General features: G+C 38.6%; 1 protein-coding gene across 1 annotated transcript in view; it reads right to left on the reverse strand.

Annotated features, from left to right (window-relative positions):
• Positions 1-21,584, reverse strand: part of LOC120531332 (double C2-like domain-containing protein beta) — a 283,023-nt gene that overhangs the window by 18,959 nt on the left and 242,480 nt on the right. The window contains exon 6 of the mRNA XM_039756634.1: positions 4,318-4,475. Within this exon, the coding sequence (XP_039612568.1) occupies positions 4,318-4,475 (158 nt within the window). The remainder of the gene's footprint in view (positions 1-4,317; positions 4,476-21,584) is intronic.

Below are 21,584 nucleotides of genomic sequence, written 5' to 3' on the forward strand. Positions count from 1 at the left end.
CTTTCTGTGTCGGGTCAGGTGCCTATATAGCGCCTTTGTTACACTGGCGTAGTCAGCAGGATTCCGGCCCATCCATTTGGACTGGGACTTGCATAAAAATTTGTGTAACGGCCCGGCACAGTACCCAGCCTATATAGTACCTTTGTTACTATATATATATATATATATATATATATATATACTGTATATATATATATATATATAAATTAATATTTAAAGTATTCTTAAACTTTTATATCTGACGTTCCATTTTGAGCCTGGCCAGGCCTGAAAGCCTGCCTCTTGAGTTTTTGGGTGTGGCTGTCTGAGGTGAAGCTTAATTTTGGAAGGCAGATTCACTGAAGTCCTGGTCTAGATTGTTTATTTTTGAAATGTTAACACCCAGTACATTTTGCTGTTTTTGTCTTTTTTAAACTTTTTGTTTACCGTAATTCTGGGTATGCCTTAAAGAGGTTTGGTGAGAAATGTCATAACTAGTCTGTTTTGATATGAGTGCCGGAAGTGAAGCAGCTGGCTGATGTGGAATCCAGAAAAGAGTGTGCATATAGCCTATTGCTTCTATAATGAAAATTAACCAAATGATGTTTGAAAGACACTTCAGAGATTTGGTTACACCTATAATGAAGAGCTGACTTGTCAAGTGACAAGATTGCAACTCTGAAAGGCAAAGATGACTGGAAGAGACAGTTAAAACTTCTGAGAAAGACTTGGGCAGAGGAGGTATTCAGTATGGCAATGCACAGTCTCAAAATGGGACTTTTCTCATAAAACAGTAAGTTATAATTTTAATCAATTCACACAAAAGTGAAAGCTAGCAAAATTTAATATGGAAAATCTTTTTTTTATAATGCCACCAAAATGCAGAACCACACATTCATATGACACTTGCTTTCTGTTTTGTGATTTGCTAATTGTGTGTTGTACATTTTTGTGCGAGGATGGCTCAGTGCCTGTGGTGGTTAGCCTTGTGTTTGTAGGGTTTTCTTCCAGCATTCAGAGTCCTGGTTTTAAATTCCAGCTAGGCCCCTGTCTGTGTGGGGTTTACACTTTCTATTCATGTCTATATAAGTTGGTCTTCAGTAAGTTCATTGCCAGCTCAGACTTGGCCCATTTTGAGAGAAAGTTTGTATGTGTGATTGGACACCATTATGGGCTAACACTCCATCAAAGGCTGGCTCCTGCTTTACATCTAAAGGACTAGGCCAATCCTCTTAGCTCTGAACTGAACATATGGATGGATGTTCAATGTGAATTTTTGTGACTTTGTGCAAGCCGTTAGTAAAAGATTTTACTTCTAGAATACAGTTTTCTTTGATTTCCTGCAAAATAACAAGGACTCTTAAAGCTGAATGATACGTTTTGGAATAGGCAAGGCTGGTTCTGATAAATAAGCAGCATATTTGACAATCATTTGATTATTAACTGCAACTAAGAGTCGTTTTAAGATTTTAAGAATTAGGAATTACAATTGAAAGACATCTAGTTCTCCTAAGCTGCCAGGAAGGACATTGTGCAGACTCTTAACACATGAAATCAAAGATTATTAGCTTTTCACATTAATGAGTGAATTATTTACCTTTTCATTAAATTATTTCCAAGTACTAAGTAATGGAGTGTGTCAGCGTGCAGTTGTTGGCATCAGGTTGAGCTGCTATAGTTGACAACGTTACTGTACATACCATTCAGGCTTTCTATCTTACGTATATTAATATTAGTGGAAGGAAAATCGAAATAAATTCTAACCAGTTACTTCTTATTATATTTCTTTGTTGTAATGTTAATTACATTATTGAAAAACCTTAATTCTATTAGATTCTGTCTATTCCATTACTGCTTATCTAATACTTGCTAAAGTTAATGTTTTGCTTTACGTTTAATCTAAAGTTGGATTAAAAGTGAAGGCTCTCAGAATTAATTAAAGAGAACACAAAGAAGCACATTATATTAAAAAAAATCTGTAACTGTGAGTGGAGATGGAAAAGCAATATTAAAAACAGGAAACAAAATATTTGGCATTAGTAGTATTTAAAGTACACCTCTTTTAAATTAATATGTTTTCCCCGCCATATCTCAAAAAGGTAACTGGCATCTAAATTGGCCCTGCATGAATATGAGTGAGGCCTGTGCTGGATTGCCATAAAGACCAAGGTTGGTTCCTGCCTTGATGCTGTCAGAATAAACTTTGAACCTCAGTTTATTTCAGCCAGTTTATGTACTCTTTTTCTTTCTTTTTTTTCTTCTTAAACAATGTGCCTTCTGCAAGTATGCCTTAAGAGACTTCTAAGTCATGGGCCAATTCATGATAATTGGTCTTCAGCCAAACTTACTTAATGCCAGGCTGACACATCAGGTTTTAAACCCAAGTACTTGGGGGGAAAAAAAAGTTGACTAGAGAAATGTCATAAAAAGAATCACCAAGATGATCATAAATTGGCCTTCTCCAGTAGGTGTGAGGGTAGCATTGTCAAGCAGGCCATTTGTTTAGGTTGGCTGGTGTCTCTTATTGGACCTCAGTGAATATGGGTGTTTGTGAGCATACACTGAACTGGACTTGTACCTTTGGTAGCGTTTAGTCTCAACCTTTGTTTGGACATTTCCCATATTTTTCCGCAAAGCAATGAGGCTTTGAAGGTGTGTGCATCTGTGGGCCACATGATGGATTGTTGCCAGGGCTGGTCTTGGCTTGTACCTGGATCTGCCTGGATATACTCTGGTCCACAGGAACACTTAACTGTATTAAGAGAATTATAGAGTGTTAGTTGTGTTACATGTTTTTGTTTTGGTCATCCCTAACTGCTTATTAAATACTCCTATTACCAGCCCAGAATGCAGCCGCTCATTCATGTCCATCTGGTTTTTTTACCGTCTAATACTACCTGCTGAACTCTTGTGAGAATAGTAATAAAAATGATGTTATTTATAATGCACTTTTCATGCTTAGTGCTCATGGGAATAAGATCAGAGGCTTAAAATTCAGCAAAAAAGGAAAACTAGCAGACAGCATCTGGCAGAATCCGATATGTCGTTCAATTTCTTTTTTGTGGTTTTATGTGGGAGTATTCAGAGGTTTTTACATTTCCTTTTATTTTAGTTTTACATGTTCTTTTTTTCTATCACTTGGTAATTTTTTTATTAATTATAGTAGTGACTAGTCTCTTTGTGGTTTAGGATTTAGTGGTATTATTTCCAAAGAGGCAATTGTGTAATGGGGATGCTGCATAGGTTTGATGGAGTGAGTGTGAAAGACCATTCATGTGTGACTACAAGAAGTGATGGTAAAGGCCACTAGCTTGTAAAATAATATATTTAAGTTGTGGTTCCCAGACAAATGTCTTTGAATTTGACCATATAAATAATAAATAAGGGTTACTGTTGAATTACTGATTTTCTCATCCCAGTTTGTGAACTCTGGACCTCCCTTTTCTTCATCTTCTAGGCTTTGGTACAAGAAAGAGCTAAACTGACAACCATTTTTACATTGGAGTTACAGTCTGTACCTTTGACATCTAAAAAAAAGCCTTAACAGAAGAACACAATTATTATGAGGTGATCTGAAATAACATTAAACATGACAAGGGCCAGAAGACTGAGACAGCGTTCTGGTCTAGTCACTGTCGGCTTAGGGTCTGCACATTCTTCATATGGCTGTGTTGGTTTTCTTTCTGCATCTCAAAGTTTATTAACTTAATTAGTGGCTTACAATCAGCCCAGTGCATGTGTGTGTAATCATGCCATTTAGTGAACCCATTCAGGGTTAGTTTAAGTCTGATACCTACCTAACACTACCAAAATAGGATTTGTCTTGCTCTGACGCTAACATTGAATAAACCTTGAAAATAGATGGTTATGTGAGGTCTTGGACTGAAAAGCATGTGCGACATGCTGAAGGCTGTCACAACTCAGAAAAAAGAATGAAACAAATGATTAAAAATCAACCTTATTTTTATGTATTCAGTCTTATTAAAACAATAGCCGTCACTAACTACCAAGTTAAAATAGACAAAGTGCCATTATTTAGATAGAAGTGACTCTAATGCACCATAACAAAATGTTGTGTGGTATTCCATCATTAGAAATGATCTGGACATGAATATTGAATTTTATTATACAGTCAAGAATTAGCCACCTAAAGGTCAGAAGACACACACTTCCCATTGGCAGCACAGAACAATGGATTTCATGCTTGATTTCTATTTTCTAGTCCATTTGACTGGCACTGGAAATTTTTTTCAAAGGATAATTTGATGAGGGCACATAAGTGCCAGAAATTAAATAAGAACTAAAGAAGCTGATGACAGCTGGTTGTTGACAGCTTACGTTTTGACATATGGATCAGAGAAGCCATTAGCATCCATAGCTGCCAGGTGTGCACAGCGCAGGATTCCAACAATCAACCCTGACTTCTGGGAGCTGTACTTCAAGGAGATCATGATCCGTCCTCGCTCTTCCAAAGACTTGTCCTCTGTTTTGTCAACCTGGGACAGATCACAGACACAAAGAGCATGTGACATTCAGACTCAAGATAAATGGCACACCTCAAAAGATTGGTGATGACCTCACTGAAAATCATATGATGTATGATTTATGGTAGAGGTTGTCTTAAGAAGCAATTATAATATTGGTTCTAATGCCCATGAGCTTTATGGAAAATAAAATCAAATGCACATGCACATCTAATTGGTAGCAGCATGTGGTGCCAAGCTGAATCAGATCAAATGTCTTGCTCAAGGTTAAACGGCAACACACTTTAAGATGTGAATGTGCTATCTGCAATATGCCACAAATCAGCATCCATGGGGCTACACCTCCCCATTCATTTACTTAACAAAGAACATATTAGAATGAGGGCGATAAAGCTGTAATGGTGACAAACAGTTATGCCACCCATTTTGCCTACAATTCATTGTTATCAATGGGAATTTGTCATTTAGTCACAATGAGGGTTGTGTATTTATAGTATGTGATCCACCAATTAAAATATAGTCAAACAACAAGCCACAATCAGAGCTAATCACTTTAGTTTCTGTAACCTAACTTCACTAACACTTACCCTAAACCCCACCATGCCTCATTTAATTTGTCTAGGAGCCCAAACTTATTTCATTAATTAAGGTCTTTGAGTTAATATAATAATTCCATCCATCAATTCATTATGTAATGTAATCAACTCATTCCTTTAGTTAAGTTGTTCACTTACTAAATGCATTCAAATGTATTTTAACGAAGTTAATTTATGCACTCATTTTTGCATACTCGTATTTAAGTTATCAACAAGCATTTTCTTTCAGTTCATTAAATGGCAATATTGTCTGATGGTTAAGGCTTTGGTCCATAAACCCACATAATTTCCTTTGACTCTCCATGTGATTTCTAGTAAATCACTTAACTTCCTAACGTGTTTAGCAGTATGTTTAGGCTTGCCAGATTAGAAAATTAGAAATAAAGGACACTCTTAAAATCTCTCTCTATATTACTATATATATAAATTTCTACATGCCACCTACACACCCAGATCAATATTTTATATAAAAGTAGAGACATAAGTTAAAAACATAAAGCAAGGATTTTAATGGGTTATTCGGAAAACAAAGTAAAATCATTTGAAAATTTTTTAATACAAGCTAAACAATTCTGTTAAAGTGAAATCATTTGAAAATACTTATTTATTACAGACAACAGAGAAATATTATTAATATTTAATACAGGCAGTTAGAAAAAAAGTGGGCCGTGGCAGGTAGTAACAACACACTTTATTGACACTGTGCCATTAACACTAGAATTACCAGAGCCTACGAAAAAACTCGTAATTCCGTCCCACCTTAAACTGCTTCTTAAATCCCTTCACACCTCTCCGCCAGCGCCCTTTGTCTTCTAAATGTGCTGATAAAGAGAAGCCGGCTATTCCATCCCCCCACCAATTTAGAACGTGCACGAACTTCTCTCAGCTCATGCCTTGATTGAGTATCTGGGAGTGAAGTGGAGTTTTAGAGTGAAATAATAGATCGTTGTTTGGAACACACGCATTTCATGTCTGTTCCGTTTCTACAGTAATCTGTGTCAACACATTGTTAAAACAGAAACTTTTTTTATATTCTAGTAGTAGATGACAAAATGTAGGCATAAACTATATAATGTATGAAGCCTGAAGTCCAAATAGCAAAGAAACATTTTCACAAGAATAACACAATTGCACTTCGCGTTCAGAATCAATCCATACAACCCCATCTGACACGGCTGTTTTCACTAAAGACGCGCTATAGCTCTGCAGTGTACCACGATGCATACTAACGCCCCCCAAGGTTATGACACACAAACGCTGGCGAAGCTGCCTTCTTCTTATCTCACCGTCACTTGCTTTTCTTTTTATTCAGTTTTATTGAGTGTTCCTGCTGTATGCTTTTTCTTTTGCACCCCAGGACATGCAGAAGAAAGAATGGTAAAGACCAACTTCGGCGCTATATGCAATCATCAGACACTCCCCATCTGCCCGTGTCGTTCAAACACAGGAACATATATTGGTGTAAAAGTATAACAAAAGTGCACTTTTATTCAAGTGCACTTTTTCCATCGCCTTTTCCTGTAAGAAGCAGTGTACACACTTCTCTCTATGCTGTGGTTTCTATTACACACCTGAAAGAAAGAGACAATACATATGAACATATCCAGCATACAGCAACATGCGGGGACTGGCAGGAACACTCAATAAAACTGAATAAAAAGAAAATCAAGTGACGGTGAGATACGAAGAAGACAGCTTCGCCAGCGTCTGTGTGTCAGAACCGGGGCGTTAGTATGCATCGTGGTACAGAACAGAGCTATAGCGCGTCTGTATTCTGTTTCTTTTGTACTCCAGGGCACGCAGAGGAGAGAATAGTAAAGAGCAGTAAGTTCGGCGCTATATGCAATCATCAGACACTCTCCATCTGCCCGTTGTTTTGTTATACTTTTCAATACTTTTATACTGCTCAAACGGGCATGCTCAAAAATACACGTGTAATGCCACGAAAAGTGCACGCAGACACTTCATTTCGCAAACAAAACAAGTGCACTTTTATTCAAAACTACCTGTATAACCGAAGAAAAAAGAAAGCAAGATACAGTAGGCGATTGATACGACATCTTGCATGGTGCAATGCTAAGAAGTGCAGATTTTCATTCCGTGCTATATAAAATCATCACATTCAAATATTAACAGTTCCCACACACCCAAGGACCGTCCTTCCTACATTTACGACACGTGTACTTGTTGCCGTGTACACACCTCTCTGTGCTATGGTTTCTATTACACTGAATGAGCACCTGACACTGTACTTTCTTCCCTGGGGGAAGGTCCGCATCAGAGAATTTCCAGTTCCTGCATAAATTCACGCCCGATCTGACGCTGTTCGTTTTCAAATAATATTGCATTAGTGCGATTATATTTTCACATATATTGTCTTTCTTTCAGGTGTGTAATAGAAACCACAGCATAGAGAGAAGTGTGTACACTGCTTCTTACAGGAAAAGGCGATGGAAAAAGTGCACTTGAATAAAAGTGCACTTTTGTTATACTTTTACACCAATATATGTTCCTGTGTTTGAACGACGGGGCAGATGGGGAGTGTCTGATGATTGCATATAGCGCCGAAGTTGGTCTTTACCATTCTTTCTTCTGCATGTCCTGGGTGCAAAAGAAAAAGCATACAGCAACATGCGGAGACTGGCAGGAACACTCAATAAAACTGAATAAAAAGAAAAGCAAGTGACGGTGAGATACGAAGAAGGCAGCTTCGCCAGCGTTTGTGTGTCAGAACCGGGGGGTGATTGTGCGTTAGTATGCATCGTAGTACACTGCAGAGCTATAGCGTCTTTAGTGAAAACAGCCGTGTCAGATGGGGTTGTATGGATTGATTCTGAACGCGACTGAGAGAGTGAAAAGTGAATAAAAAAAAAGCTAACCTTTACAAAGATCATAAATTGCACCGGCTGTTACAGACTGAAATCAAATGTATGTTTTTATTCTAAAACAGTAAGACTAAGAACAGTTTACTTCTCAAAAGGGAGGGGCGCAGGATCGAACCCGTGACCCTTGATTCCAAGCGGGGCTGTATCTATTGAACCACGGAGTCAGTTATAGTAAACTGGTGTCAATGTCGCATGTTAAGGCGGCTTTTTCTTTCTGCAGTTATATGTTTGAATAAAAGTGCAATTGTGTTATTCTTGTGAAAATGTTTCTTTGCTATTTGGACTTCAGGCTTCATACATTATATAGTTTATGCCTACATTTTGTCATCTACTACTAGAATATAAAAAGTTTCTGTTTTAACAATGTGTTGACACAGATTACTGTAGAAACGGAACAGACATGAAATGCGTGTGTTCCAAACAACGATCTATTATTTCCACTCTAAAACTCCACTTCACTCCCTGATACTCAATCAAGGCATGAGCTGAGAGAAGTTCGTGCACGTTCTAAATTGGTGGGGGATGGAATAGCCGGCTGCTCCTAGCTTCTCTTTATCAGCACATTTAGAGAACAAAGGACGCTGGCGGAGAGGTGTGAAGGGATTTAAGAAGCAGTTTAAGGTGGGACGGAATTACGAGTTTTTTCGTAGGCTCTGGTAATTCTAGTGTTAAGCAGAACTGCACAGCAGCATGGCTGGACAGCAAAACAGTAACAGTGTCGCTGTTCTCAGCCAACCACAGCAATTGAACAAGTTGCAAACAGGCAGCAAACACTCGTTTCCTCGTTACATTTGGGTTATTTTCATCAAGAGAATCTGAGAAAAGAAAGTATAATTACTTATAAAGTTACAACTAAGTACCATAAGAAGGTAGTAAAAATATACATTTATTACAAAATTTGAAAATGAACCAAATACAGGACATTTGGGTGTCCCTGAAAAGTCAGTACGGGACAGGGGACAAATATGGGACATGTCCCGTATATAAGGAACGTCTGGCAACCCTAAGTATGTCAAAAAATATGCTTGACATACAGCAAACAATTTTAATGTGCATAGATTAAAGATACCATAATACAGAGATGTGCTTATGACTCTGAGGCATCTTGAAAAGGATACAGAGTGTCGTCCTATTTAGAACTATCCTAAAAGAACTGCAATCTAAATAACACAATTTATTCATAATCTGAATAACAGAGATTCTCTTAAAATCAGAATATAAGGAGGTTCTTTAAACTAAGAGAGCCTGCCACCTTCCAAAATGTCATTGTACATATACTTGCAATCCAGTAAGAGAACAGAAAGGTGGACAGCACCATGACACCTTTTTTTTAATGTGCAGTTCTTCTGAATTCCAAGTGAATGAACAAAAAGATCTGCTGATATTAACTGGTATGGTCTGAAAGAAGTAAAGCAGCCTAAGATAAGTCTTCATTTTGAAAATGTTAATGCTCCTGCCTGGAATAGCGGAAGTGGAATGAATAACTCCCTAGAAGGAATAACCACATACTAATCCATCCATCCATTATCCAACCCGCTATATCCTAACTACAGGGTCACGAGGGTCTGCTGGAGCCAATCCCAGCCAACACAGGGTGCAAGGCAGGAAACAAACCCTGGGCAGGGCGCCAGCCCACAGCAGACCACCTACTAATGTCTTTTTTTAATACTTTCTACCAAATTGTTTTGATTAGGTTTTAACAAATCTTTAACCGTTTTCCTCGTAACAGTTACACTTGAATTCATATTTAAACAAATTCTGTCATCATCAATGAAAATGAATTGTGTTTAACCTGGGGTGCAAGATCCTTCACTGGGACGAGAACTCTTTTGTTCAAGTTGATTGTACACCAAGAGACTATGAAATTCACCCAACAGATTTGTTATGAATGTCAGTACTGTTTGACTCAGAGACACAGACACATGATTAGGATAAAGATACATTTTCTGCCCCTGCCTGTCCCCTATGATCCCTGTTTTAATTGGGTATCATACAAACATGAATAGCTAGGGTTTCAAATAACAATTACAAAAAAGGCATTGTGGAAAACAGGAATTTCTATCTTATTAGGGGGTTCCAATTCAAAATAGTCAGAATTTATGTATATGAACCAAAGGTTCTGGATTAGAGTACAATATTTTAATCCATGGAGATATATTGTAGATCAAACCCATTTTAATAAGTAAAAAAGCATTTGACTTTATCCAAATCTTTTTTCTGTGTCTATAAAGATGAAGAACCTTAGAAGACTTAAATACTGTAGTGGAATATACTGTATTATATTAAAGAACTAGCAAAATACCCGCGCTTCGCAGTGGAGAAGTAGTGTGTTAAAGAAAATATGAAAAAGAAAAGGAAACATTTTGAAAATAACGTAACATGATTGTCAATGTAACTGTTTTGTCACCGTTATGAGTGTTGCTGTCATATATATATATATATATACACACACACACACACACATATAAACATATATACTCAGCAAAAAAAGAAACGTCCCTTTTTCAGGACTGTGTATTTCAACAATAATGTTTTAAAAATCCGAATAACGTTACAGATCTTCACTATAAAGGGTTTAAACAATGTTTTCCATGCATGTTCAATTAACCATAATCAATTAATCAACATGCACCTGTGGAATGGTCGTTAAGACCTTAACAGCTTACAGAAAGTAGGCATTTAAAGTCACAGTTCTAAAAACGCAGGACACTAAAGAGACTTGTCTACCGACTGTGAAAAACACCCAAAGAAAGATGCCCAGGGTCCCTGCTCATCTGCGTGAACGTGCATTAGGCATGCTGCAGGGAGGCATGAGGACTGCTGATGTGGCTAGGGCAATAAATTGCCATGTCCACACTGTGAGACGCCTAAGACAGCGCTACAGGGGGAAAGGAAGGACAGCTGATTATCCTCGCAGTGGAAGACCACGTGTAACAACACCTGCACAGGATCGGTACATCCGAATATCACACCTGCGTGACAGGTACAGGATGGCCACAACAACTGCCCGAGTCACACCAGGAACACACAATCCCTCCATCAGTGCTCAGACTGTCCGCAATAGGCTGAGAGAGTCTGGACTGAAGGCTTGTAGGCCTGTTGTAAGGCAGGTTCTTACCAGACATCACCAGCAACAACGCCACCCATGGGCACAAACCCACCTTCGCTGGACCAGACAGGAGTGGCAAAAAGTGCTCTTCACTGATGAGTCACGGTTTTGTCTCACCAGGGGTGATGGACGGATTCGTGTTTATTGTCGAAGGAATGAGCGTTACACCGAGGCCTGTACCCTGGAGCGGGATCGATTTGGATCGATGGCTAGGACCATTCCCCCCAGAAATGTCCAGAAACTTGCAGGTGCCTTGGTGGAAGAGTGGGGTAACATCTCACAGCAAGAACTGACAAATCTGGTCCAGTCCATGAGGAGGAGATGCACTGCAGTACTTCAAGCAGCTGGTGGCCACACCAGATACTGACTGGTACTTTTGAATTTTAGCCTCCCTTCATTCAGGGACACATTGTGAAACATTTTTAGTTTATGTCTTATGGTGTTGACTCTTTTAGTGTTCATACAAATATTTACACATTAAGTTTACTGAAAGTAAAAACAGTTGAAAGTCAGAGGACGTTTTGTTTTTTGCTGAGTATATATAAATTTATACACATATATATACACAAACAAACACATATACATATATATATATATATATATACATATACTAGCAGAATACCCGTGCTTCGCAGCGGAGAAGTAGTGTGTTAAAGAAGGTATGAAAAAGAAAAGGAAAAATTTTTAAAAATAACGTAACATGGTTGTTAATGTAATTGTTTTGTCATTGATATGAGTGTTGTTATCATATCTATCTATCTATATATATATATATATATATATCTCTATCTATCTATCTATATATATATATATATGTTGTTCTCATATCTATCTATATATATATATATCTATCTATAAATATATATATATATGTTGTTCTCATATCTATCTATATATATATATCTCTATCTATCTATATATATATATGCCCGCGCTTGGCAGCGGAGAAGTAGTGTGTTAAAGAAAGAAAGAGAAAGAAAAGGAAATATTTTGAAAATAACGTAACATGATTGTCAATGAAATTGTTTTGTCACTGTTATGAGTGTCGCTGTGATATATATATATATAGCAAAATACCAGCTTAGCGATGTCATGTGTTAAAGAAGTTATGAAAAAGAAAAGGAAACATTTTAAAAATAATGTAACATGATTGTCAAAGTAATTGTTTTGTGTATTTGGCGGCAGCGTCACAAAGTTGTTTTCGTCTAGCTGCATCAGAAAATGTACCACGACGTCTGACATGCCTCTTTTTTACTGTTTTCTCACAGCTTGAATTGCTGCTGTCATATATACACACACACACACACACACACACACACACACATACATACATACATACATACATCCATCCATTTTCTAACCCGCTGAATCCGAATACAGGGTCACGGGGTCTGCCGGAGCCAATCCCAGCCAACACAGGGCACAAGGCAGGAACCAATCCTGGGCAGGGTGCCAACCCATACATACATACATATATACATATATATACACATACATATCTTCATATCTACATATCTATATACATATCTACATATACACATATATATATATACATACCTATCTACATCATATATACACACACATACATACATACACACACACAAATTATATAAATGTGTGTATGTATGTATATATGTATGTATGTATGTATGTATGTGTGTGTGTGTGTGTATATATACACATACATATACTTGTGTGTATGTTTGTATGTGTCAATATGTGTGTGTATAGGTTTGGTCACTGAGTGCAAGGGAAAAATAATAAATTATAGTCTATAAGTTATTAAACAGTAAAACATTAACGTTTTAAGAAGTACAGGTACATTGAAATTACATTTTCTATGTGAACGTTCAAATTTGTGCCTCTGGTAATGTGCCTTACCGGCATTTAAAGAAAATTAGTTTTGTGTCCTCTGCAGTGTTAAGAGAGAAAGGCTTTGGTTTGGGATAAAAGGAAAAAAGGTGTAAAGAAAGGAAAGTTGCCTTTTCTTTTATATAGTATAGAGATGTGTTCACTGACGTTATGATCGCCTTTTGGGGACAGTCGCAGTGGGTCTTGTGTAGACTGGTGAGACTTCCCTCCATTAATCGGCTGTGATGGCACTGTCAGTCCTCCACTCGTGTGTGTGTCTTCATAATCCGAGCTGAGGACCTCATAATCGTATACGTGCAAAAGAAAGTGTGAATCGCCTTAATATTATTTTGCCGTGGTGTAGAAAAGGGGTCCCGTGTTTGCATTTGTCTGGGCTATAGCGCAGGGGGAGGATGAAAAAAATTAAAAGTGCTCACTTTGACTTAAGGCAGAAGCGCAGTCAGCGTCTCAAAGGCCGGCACAGCTATGCACGCGCGCTGGCTGCTCGACTTTTGCTTGGCAGGAGACATTTTAATAATAACGTAACATGATTGACATTGTCATGAGTGTTGCTGTCATATATATGCCTGCCTAAATAAGTCACCCTCGCTTTGCTCTTACTTTTTTACCATTCATTTAATCATGGCTAGTGGCGGAAAAATTATAAAATGGAAGGAGGATGGCTTTACCAAAACAATTATTGATGGCGAATCGATTATTCATAAAGCTTGAATTGGTGATCTGTTTTTCTGTGTTAACCTCATATTTTTTCATACTTCTTCTCAAACTAAGGTGGTGCGAGGGTAAAATGAATCGGGATGCGCTGATCAATGTAATCGGTGTACCAGAAAATCATGCATTGAGAAAAGCTCCCCTTTGCTTGTAATGCAAAGTGTGATTAAATGCATCATTTTTTAACGCGTTATGGAGCACATGCATCGAAGCTTCTCAGCTGTGCTTGTGCTAAGAAAAGGAAAGATTTTAAAAATAACGTAACACGATTGTCAATGTGACCTTTTGTAAGTAGTGCCTGGAGGATTCAGTGTGGAGAAACTCTAGAGACAGCGTGTGTATTAACTTGTGGATTTTTCTGTGAGTATTTGGTGGCAGTCTGACGAAGTTGCTTCGGAAGACGGCGTTAGTTGCGGAGTTCAGCTCAGAGCGAAATGAGATGAATGGGAGGGGAAATGATGACGCGACTCCCCCACCCGCCTTAACTGTCAATCCCCCACAAACACAGTCTCTCAGAATTTGCATAAGCACACCCCTTCACCTACAATTTTAACTTAGTTACAAAGTGATCAAAACTCTCGTTTATATCCTGCGTCCTCTCATTAAACTTGTATCCCGCATTACCTGTGGGCATGTGAAACGCCAGCGGTAGCCTGTCTATGAACTTAATTTAAAGTTTAGGTTTACACCTTGCTTTCTTTCCGAGGTAGCAGCACTCATGAATATGGTAGTATATGTCACTCGCTCGCTTCTTATTGTTTCGCTGCCTTCTCAATTATATAATGCATGTTTTCTTAAGCGCTTTTTGGAGGTCTTCCTGGTTTTCTACGCACTGCGTTGACAGTCAGTTCATGTGATTACGTGGGAGGCGTGATGATGTCACACGAAACTCCGCCCCCCCACGTCTTTTCAGCTCAACTCTATTACAGTTAATGGAGAAAAATACCTTCCAGTTATGGCCATTAGGCGTAGAATTTCGAAATGAAACCTGCCCAACCTTTGTAAGTAAGCTGTAAGGAATGAGCCTGCCAAATTTCAGCCTTCTACCTACACAGGAAATTGGAGAATTAGTGATGAGTGAGTGAGTGAGTGAGTGAGTGAGGGCTTTGCCTTTTATTAGTATAGATATATATTAGCAAAATACCTGCGCTTTGCAGCAGCAAAGTACTGCATTAAAATTTTTATTAAGAAGAAAATTGAACCTTTTTAAACTGAGGGAAAATATACCAATAATTATTTGTTAAGGATCTCTTTGTATGCCACGTTGTCAGTTCGGCCCTCCGGTTGTAATATGACCAAGCTGTGCGCTGAGCTTACTCTTGAGCATGCAAGGTACAGTTGGCCATGTGAACAGTAATCTTGTTTCAAATCTCACAGCTTGGATTGCTGCTGTCATAATCGGTTTGAGTTTCATGGTTTGTTTCAATTACGACAGTATTTGTGGGACTTGTGTTGAAGAGACATTTGGCATCTGTCAAGCGTTGTAAGTATACAACCGGTTTCATCGATAACTTCACATCCAGCTCTTGAGAGTTTAAACATTCATAAACATCAAAGTGTTCACTACTGAAATCGTCACCTGTCAATCTAAAATGTTTAAGAGGCATTGGCGGTTGTCGAAAGGTGTAAAATATTTGGCGATTTCGGTACACTTGAAAGCGACAACCGAACAATTCACCGGCAGCCATCAACTCACATGCAGATGCATAGGTGAAGGGCTTAAGCATTTCACTCTTCTAGTGCTCCTGTGTAGAGTAATTATCTCCTGTACCGTCATCAGTCCACACCTTGAACCTGTCCCAGTCATTCAATACATAAGACACAATGTTCCTCTGGATATCAAGATTGAGCCTGATATGGCCGTGCAATATGTAACAAAGAGAATGGAAAAGGTAGGTGCCATCTCCGGGCATGGAAACCACTCGGTAAGTGACAGTTCTTTGATCGATGGTGATCACCTCAATAGACATATTAATGGGGGTACGGTTGGAATGATAAAGGAAATGGGTACCTGAACAATGTAAAGTAAGTCTAAAATACCTACACAATAACTATAATCGTAATAAACAAACAATAAAAGAGCGGAGAAGCCGTGGATTAAATAAAAAGGCTGTAGTTATCAGTAGGGAGACGTGAATCCCGTGGCGAAGCAAGGAAGGGAATGTAGAGATTGGAGCGACGGATGGCCTTATATAGGCAGGCAGCCAACAACGTGGGAGGCGTTGGGATGGGGACCCGCCGCCTCACACGGCGACCGAGCTGCAGGCTATGGACGTATATATGTATGTAAGTAGGATTCAGTTAGTGTTGGGAACCCGCGTACCAAATTTCTTGAAGATGGGCCCATAAGTAACAAAGATCGTTGAAAAGTTCAATATGGCAGCCGACAGTGGCATCATACCACCGAAATAAGTACCAAATTTCAGCCTTCTACCTACACGGGAAGTTGGAGAATTAGTGACGTTGGAAAGTTCAATATGGCGGCTGACAGTGGCGTCATACCACCGAAATAAGTACGTACATTGGTTTCGGTTAGCGCAGGGAAGCCGCCTACTAAATTTCGTGAAGATGGGGCCATGAAAAAGAAAGTTCAACATGGCGGACGTTGTTGACCGTTATGACCGTTACGCGTAGAATTTCAAAATGAAACCTGCTTAACTTTTGTAAGTATGCTGTAAGGAATGAGCCTGCCAAATTTCAGCCTTCTACCTACACGGGAAGTTGGAGAATTAGTGACATTGGAAACTTCAATATGGCGGCTGACAGTGGCATCATACCACTGAAATTAGTACGTACATCGGTTTTGGTTAGCACAGGGAAGCCACCTACCAAATTTCGTGAAGATGGGGCCATAAATTAGAAAGTTCAACATGGCGAACGTTGTCAACCGTTATGACCGTTACGCGTAGAACCTTGAAAAGAAACCTGCTTAACTTTTGTAAGTACGCTGTAAGGAATGAGCCTGCCAAATTTCAGCCTTCTACCTACATGGGAAGTTGGAGAATTAGTGACGTTGGAAAGTTCAATATGACGGCCGACAGTGGCGTCATACCACCGAAATAAGTACGTACATCGGTTTTGGTTAGCGAAGGGAAGCCACCTACCAAATTTCGTGAAGATGGGGTCAGCCTTCTACCTACACAGGAAGTTGGAAAATTAGTAATGTTGGAAAGTTCAATATGGCGGCCGACAGTGGCGTCATACAATCAAAATAAGTACGTACATCGGTTTCGGTTAACGCAGGGAAGCCGCTACTAAATTTCGTGAAGATGGGGCCATAAATAAGAAAGTTCAACATGGCGGACGTTGTCGACCGTCATGACTGTTACGTGTAGATTTTCGAAATGAAACCTGCCCAACTTTTGTAAGTAAGCTGTAAGGAATGAGCCTGCCAAATTTCAGCCTTCTACCTACATGGGAAGTTGGTGAATTAGTGATAAGTGAGTCAGTGAGTGAGTGAGTGAGTCAGTGAGGGCTTTGCCTTTTATTAGTATAGATATATATATACACATACATATACACACATACATACACATATATACATATACACATACATATACATACTTTAAATTTTTATTAAGAAGAAAAGTAAACCTTTTTAAACTGAGGGAAAATATACCAATAATTATTTGTTAAGGATCTCTTTGTATACCACGTTGTCAGTTCAGCACTCCAGTTGTAATATGACCAAGCTGTGCGAGCTTACTCTTGAGCATGCAACGTATAATTGTCCAAGAGAAAAGCAATCTTGCCTCAAATCAATGGCAACCTTTTGTAGGGTCTGTCCCTGAGACTTATTAATTGTCATCGTGAAGCAGAGCCTTACTGGAAATTGGAGGCATTTGAATTGAAATGGGAGACCAGAGGGTATAACGGGGATGCGAGGAATACAAACTCTCTCCCCTGAGCAACTGCCAGTAAAATTGAGTTGCCTCAATTAGGTTCTTTCGCAGACACGTGACCTGAAGTCTCGTGCCATTACAAAGTCTCGGTGGTTGTAAAGTTTTCAGTAACATAATTGGTGTCCCAACCCTCAAAATTAGATTATGCTCAGTAGGACAAACAAACTCAAACAAAGGATTAGATAGGGGGACATTCAAAACAGAAACTGAACTGCAATTATTTGCCAATGACAAATAACTTTCTTCTGTTAAAGGAATAATCCACTCAAAATAGCATTTTTTAAAATGTTTTCCCCATGTAGCTTGTATTGATAATCGAGAAGACTTTTTTATTCATGCTTTCATGCAGACAGATATAAAAAGTTCCTGATAGATAGGCATCTATGGAGACCAATGCTGGACAACAAAAACAACAGCAACAATTTATTTCTTGCATTGGCAAAAATCACACAAAAAAAAAATTATGTGCCTGCCACATAAACTACTTCTATGCTCACAGCATCTAAAACACATGCATTTTTACTCAAATATTGTTAAATAAACTACTTGTGGAAAATGCTGTCCTGATCAAAAATTGAACTCATCCCAAACAGGAATGAGCATTTTAATTGTAGCCTCAACAGTCTCAACACACCTAGAGACATGATTCTGCAGTCCTTCCAGTGAAACACCTGAAAAGAAAATGAATGCAGCAGCGCCCACCTGGTGGGCCAAAGGAGATGTTGCTGAGCTTTAAAAGACCCAGGTCACAGCTTTGTGACTCTGACCTTTTTCGTGGTCCACAGTACTGCCGCACATTCTTTCTCACTAGTGGAGAGTTGAGCTTGGGTCCCAAAGCTATGCTTAGTCTGTTATGAAAACCCAATGCTCAGTCTGTTATGAAAACCCAATGTTACTTCATCAGAGTGTCACTGAGATGTAACCCTGGCACTGACAAGACCAAAGAGCATAATACAGAACTAAAACAGACCATCCATAGTCAGTAATGCCAACTATTGCACACTGCCTTGTTCCATTAGCACATGCCAATATTCTGAGGGGAGGACCTATGGAGAAAAGATCCTCACATCATGAAGAGACTAAAAAATGTCATGTACCAGAATACATGGTAGGCAGCCTTCTGCACCTCTGTGCTGAAACCTAGATAGCCCACACAGAATATGTGCGAACGAACATGACAGGTAATTCCCAAGACGATGATAAAGGCTTAAGTACGACAGCCAGGACCAACATGGAAATCTCCTGCTTCATAAGAGTAATATCATGTGATTACATCTGTTGTATGCTCAATACCATATAGGCAACTTGTTGGTCGTATACAGTAGATGTTATGTGTTACTCTGTAAGCCATTGGCCACTAATGGCTGCCTATGCAGCAGGGATTCACCACAACAGGCTTTTCTCAAATGGTGCTTTCAGTTAGGCTATACTTGTCTTCCTGTATTGCCAAAGGAACTGATGTACAGTATAGGCCAGCACACACCTTCACCCTCCTGCACAGTGCAATTGTATATGTGAGGCAAAACAATACCTATTTGGAAAGTCATGTCAATGTGCATATCATCCAGGGTATGAGTCTTTGTTTTCCAGTTAGTCTGCTGGAAATGGTAGGAGATAGATACCTGAACTAGATACGAAGAAGAAATTGACAGAAGTGCACCGGTTCATTTTATATCTGCAGGTGCTACTTTTAGACACAAACCAAAGCACATCAGGGTGAATGTTCTGCTAGGTATCCATGACCATTTCACCTCTTAACACTCTGTTTGAGTGTTAACACCAAAAGGCTTAACTTGAAGTGCACTGTTGTGAGATTGTCATTGGATTGGCTTTGGTTTAAGGGCTGGACAGGTTACACTACTGTTTTAACTGTATTCTTTCAAGCAATCTGTTGTTAATAGCCGCCACAGAAGCCAATTAACCAGACAATCAAGTAATCTTAGAACCCCTTACGGTGCACAGGTCAATTTCGAGTTACACTGCCCCAGACTGCAATGCAAAATTTCATCATCAGATATTCCAGAACACCATTTTAAACACAAAATCTCATAAGCCAAATTCAGGGTGAAGTGGCAGAGTTTTTGAATCAATGTCTGGAGTCATACTTTGGCCTCTTCCTGGTAATAAGTAGGTGGTAATCCAGGAAGCCCTTCGTAAAACCCAATTCCTGATAGTGTGTTTGGTAGCCTTGTACCAGCTCCCCACTATACTTTACAAAGTAACACTGAACACACCCACAAGTTTGTTAGTGCAGATTCAATAAATTCAGACTGAAAAAACAGAAAATCATCAAGCTCAAACCAGCCAAACAAAGATAAACGTTCACTTCCAAAGGGATAAAAATCAGAACAGTCTCAATGGTGATGACTTGCCCTTCCAATTGCCCTGTCGCCACAGTAGGTAAAGGCTATGATGATGCTCAACACATGCACCTTTGTTTTTGATTTCTTATAGACCAGGGCAGGGTCTGTCAAGTAATTTATATATCTTGAATTTAAGCAGACACTTCATTGCATTTTTCTCAACAAACTTCTGCCAAACATACAAAAATACAATCTGTGGATCCATTAATTTTGAATTATGAATCTGCATACAGGTCACCCTCCACCATTGTCTCAGCATCTCTTTTAAAAAGATAACACCATTGTTGACGTCATGGGACCACTGAGTGAGACCACCTAAATCTTTAATGAGGCAGCACTCAGTTTTCTATATAATTGAACGTTACTGTATGTATGTCACAAAGACAAAAAAAACAAGAAGAAACCCTTCAGAAAAAATAAAAAAAAGATACAACTTTGAAACAAGCGTTCAATTTGCTGCATTAATTCAAATGCTGAAACAACAAAGGCTTTTATTATGATTACATATTTGGCTAGTGATTTTATCCAAGGTGACCCACAAGTTTACAATGCATTACAACTGCTTAAATTCATCTTTATTATAGCAGATCAGGCAAGTTAGGTGACTTGCTTAGCACCATATATTAGTGCAAAGGCAGGAATTGAACTAAAACCCTTGGATTTTAAGGCTCAGTGCCCTAGCCAATACACCGCATATTGAAAAGACATGATGCAGATTTTACAGAGCCAACATGTGCTTCTCTTCTCAGGATTCCATAGATGGATTTGAATGATATAACTTGGAAGGCCAGGATGTACCTGAGGCAGATATGCAACTGAAGAAAAACAAAAGAAAAAGGATCATCTAGAGAGAAACAATAAAAAATAATGTTATAGCACAGATTACAACATGTACATTACTTTGATGTATAATCTGTGCCAGTCTTTCTGCCATGAACAACACTCACGCAATAATCTCACGAGGATTCAGTACTGAGTGTACAGTTAAATATAAAGCGGTTAAGCATCCAAAATGTGAAAAAAAATTCATAGAAAGTTTTAAGATTCAGATCATCTAAGGGACTTTGGTGAAGTATGAAATTTTCTATGGTCACACACATCCGAATGAGAGACAGTTTACAACATTTAAGAAGCATATAGTGATTCACACGCATAGAGTACATAAAAGAACACATAGAATACACAGCATTTAACATGCTACTTTAGTTACGATAGGATCTGAGAAACTATTAAATTAAATGATTTAAGATGAAGTTTATGACGTTCACTTTAATGACAAAATAAACTATGTGATTAAAGTGGAAATTTCGAGATTAAAGTTGACATTTGGACATTTTTTTCAACTGTGTTCCTATTTTGTTTTTCTTTTCTCTGTACCCTAATACTCTTCCATATGACACTCAGATGGTGGGCTACAACTCGCCTTTTCACTGAGACTTTGATATCTGACTACTTCTTATTTATTTTGGGCACTTTGCGACTTTCTGAACTTGAACTTTCAAGTTTCTCTGCCATTCTGTTACTTGATCAACTTCCTTTTGTTGTTTATATTACTGCTTAAACCAACAAATAGTATGCGTTTCCTTGCCTCTACTTGGTATTCGCTGAAATTCTTCTTTTTTCCCCTGTGCTTTTGCCATTGTCTTTTCACAGAACGTGAAACATAAGGGGCTATTTATATTG

The sequence above is a fragment of the Polypterus senegalus genome, chromosome 6 (assembly GCF_016835505.1).
Source record: "Polypterus senegalus isolate Bchr_013 chromosome 6, ASM1683550v1, whole genome shotgun sequence".
Classification (NCBI taxonomy): Eukaryota; Metazoa; Chordata; class Cladistia; order Polypteriformes; family Polypteridae; genus Polypterus; species Polypterus senegalus.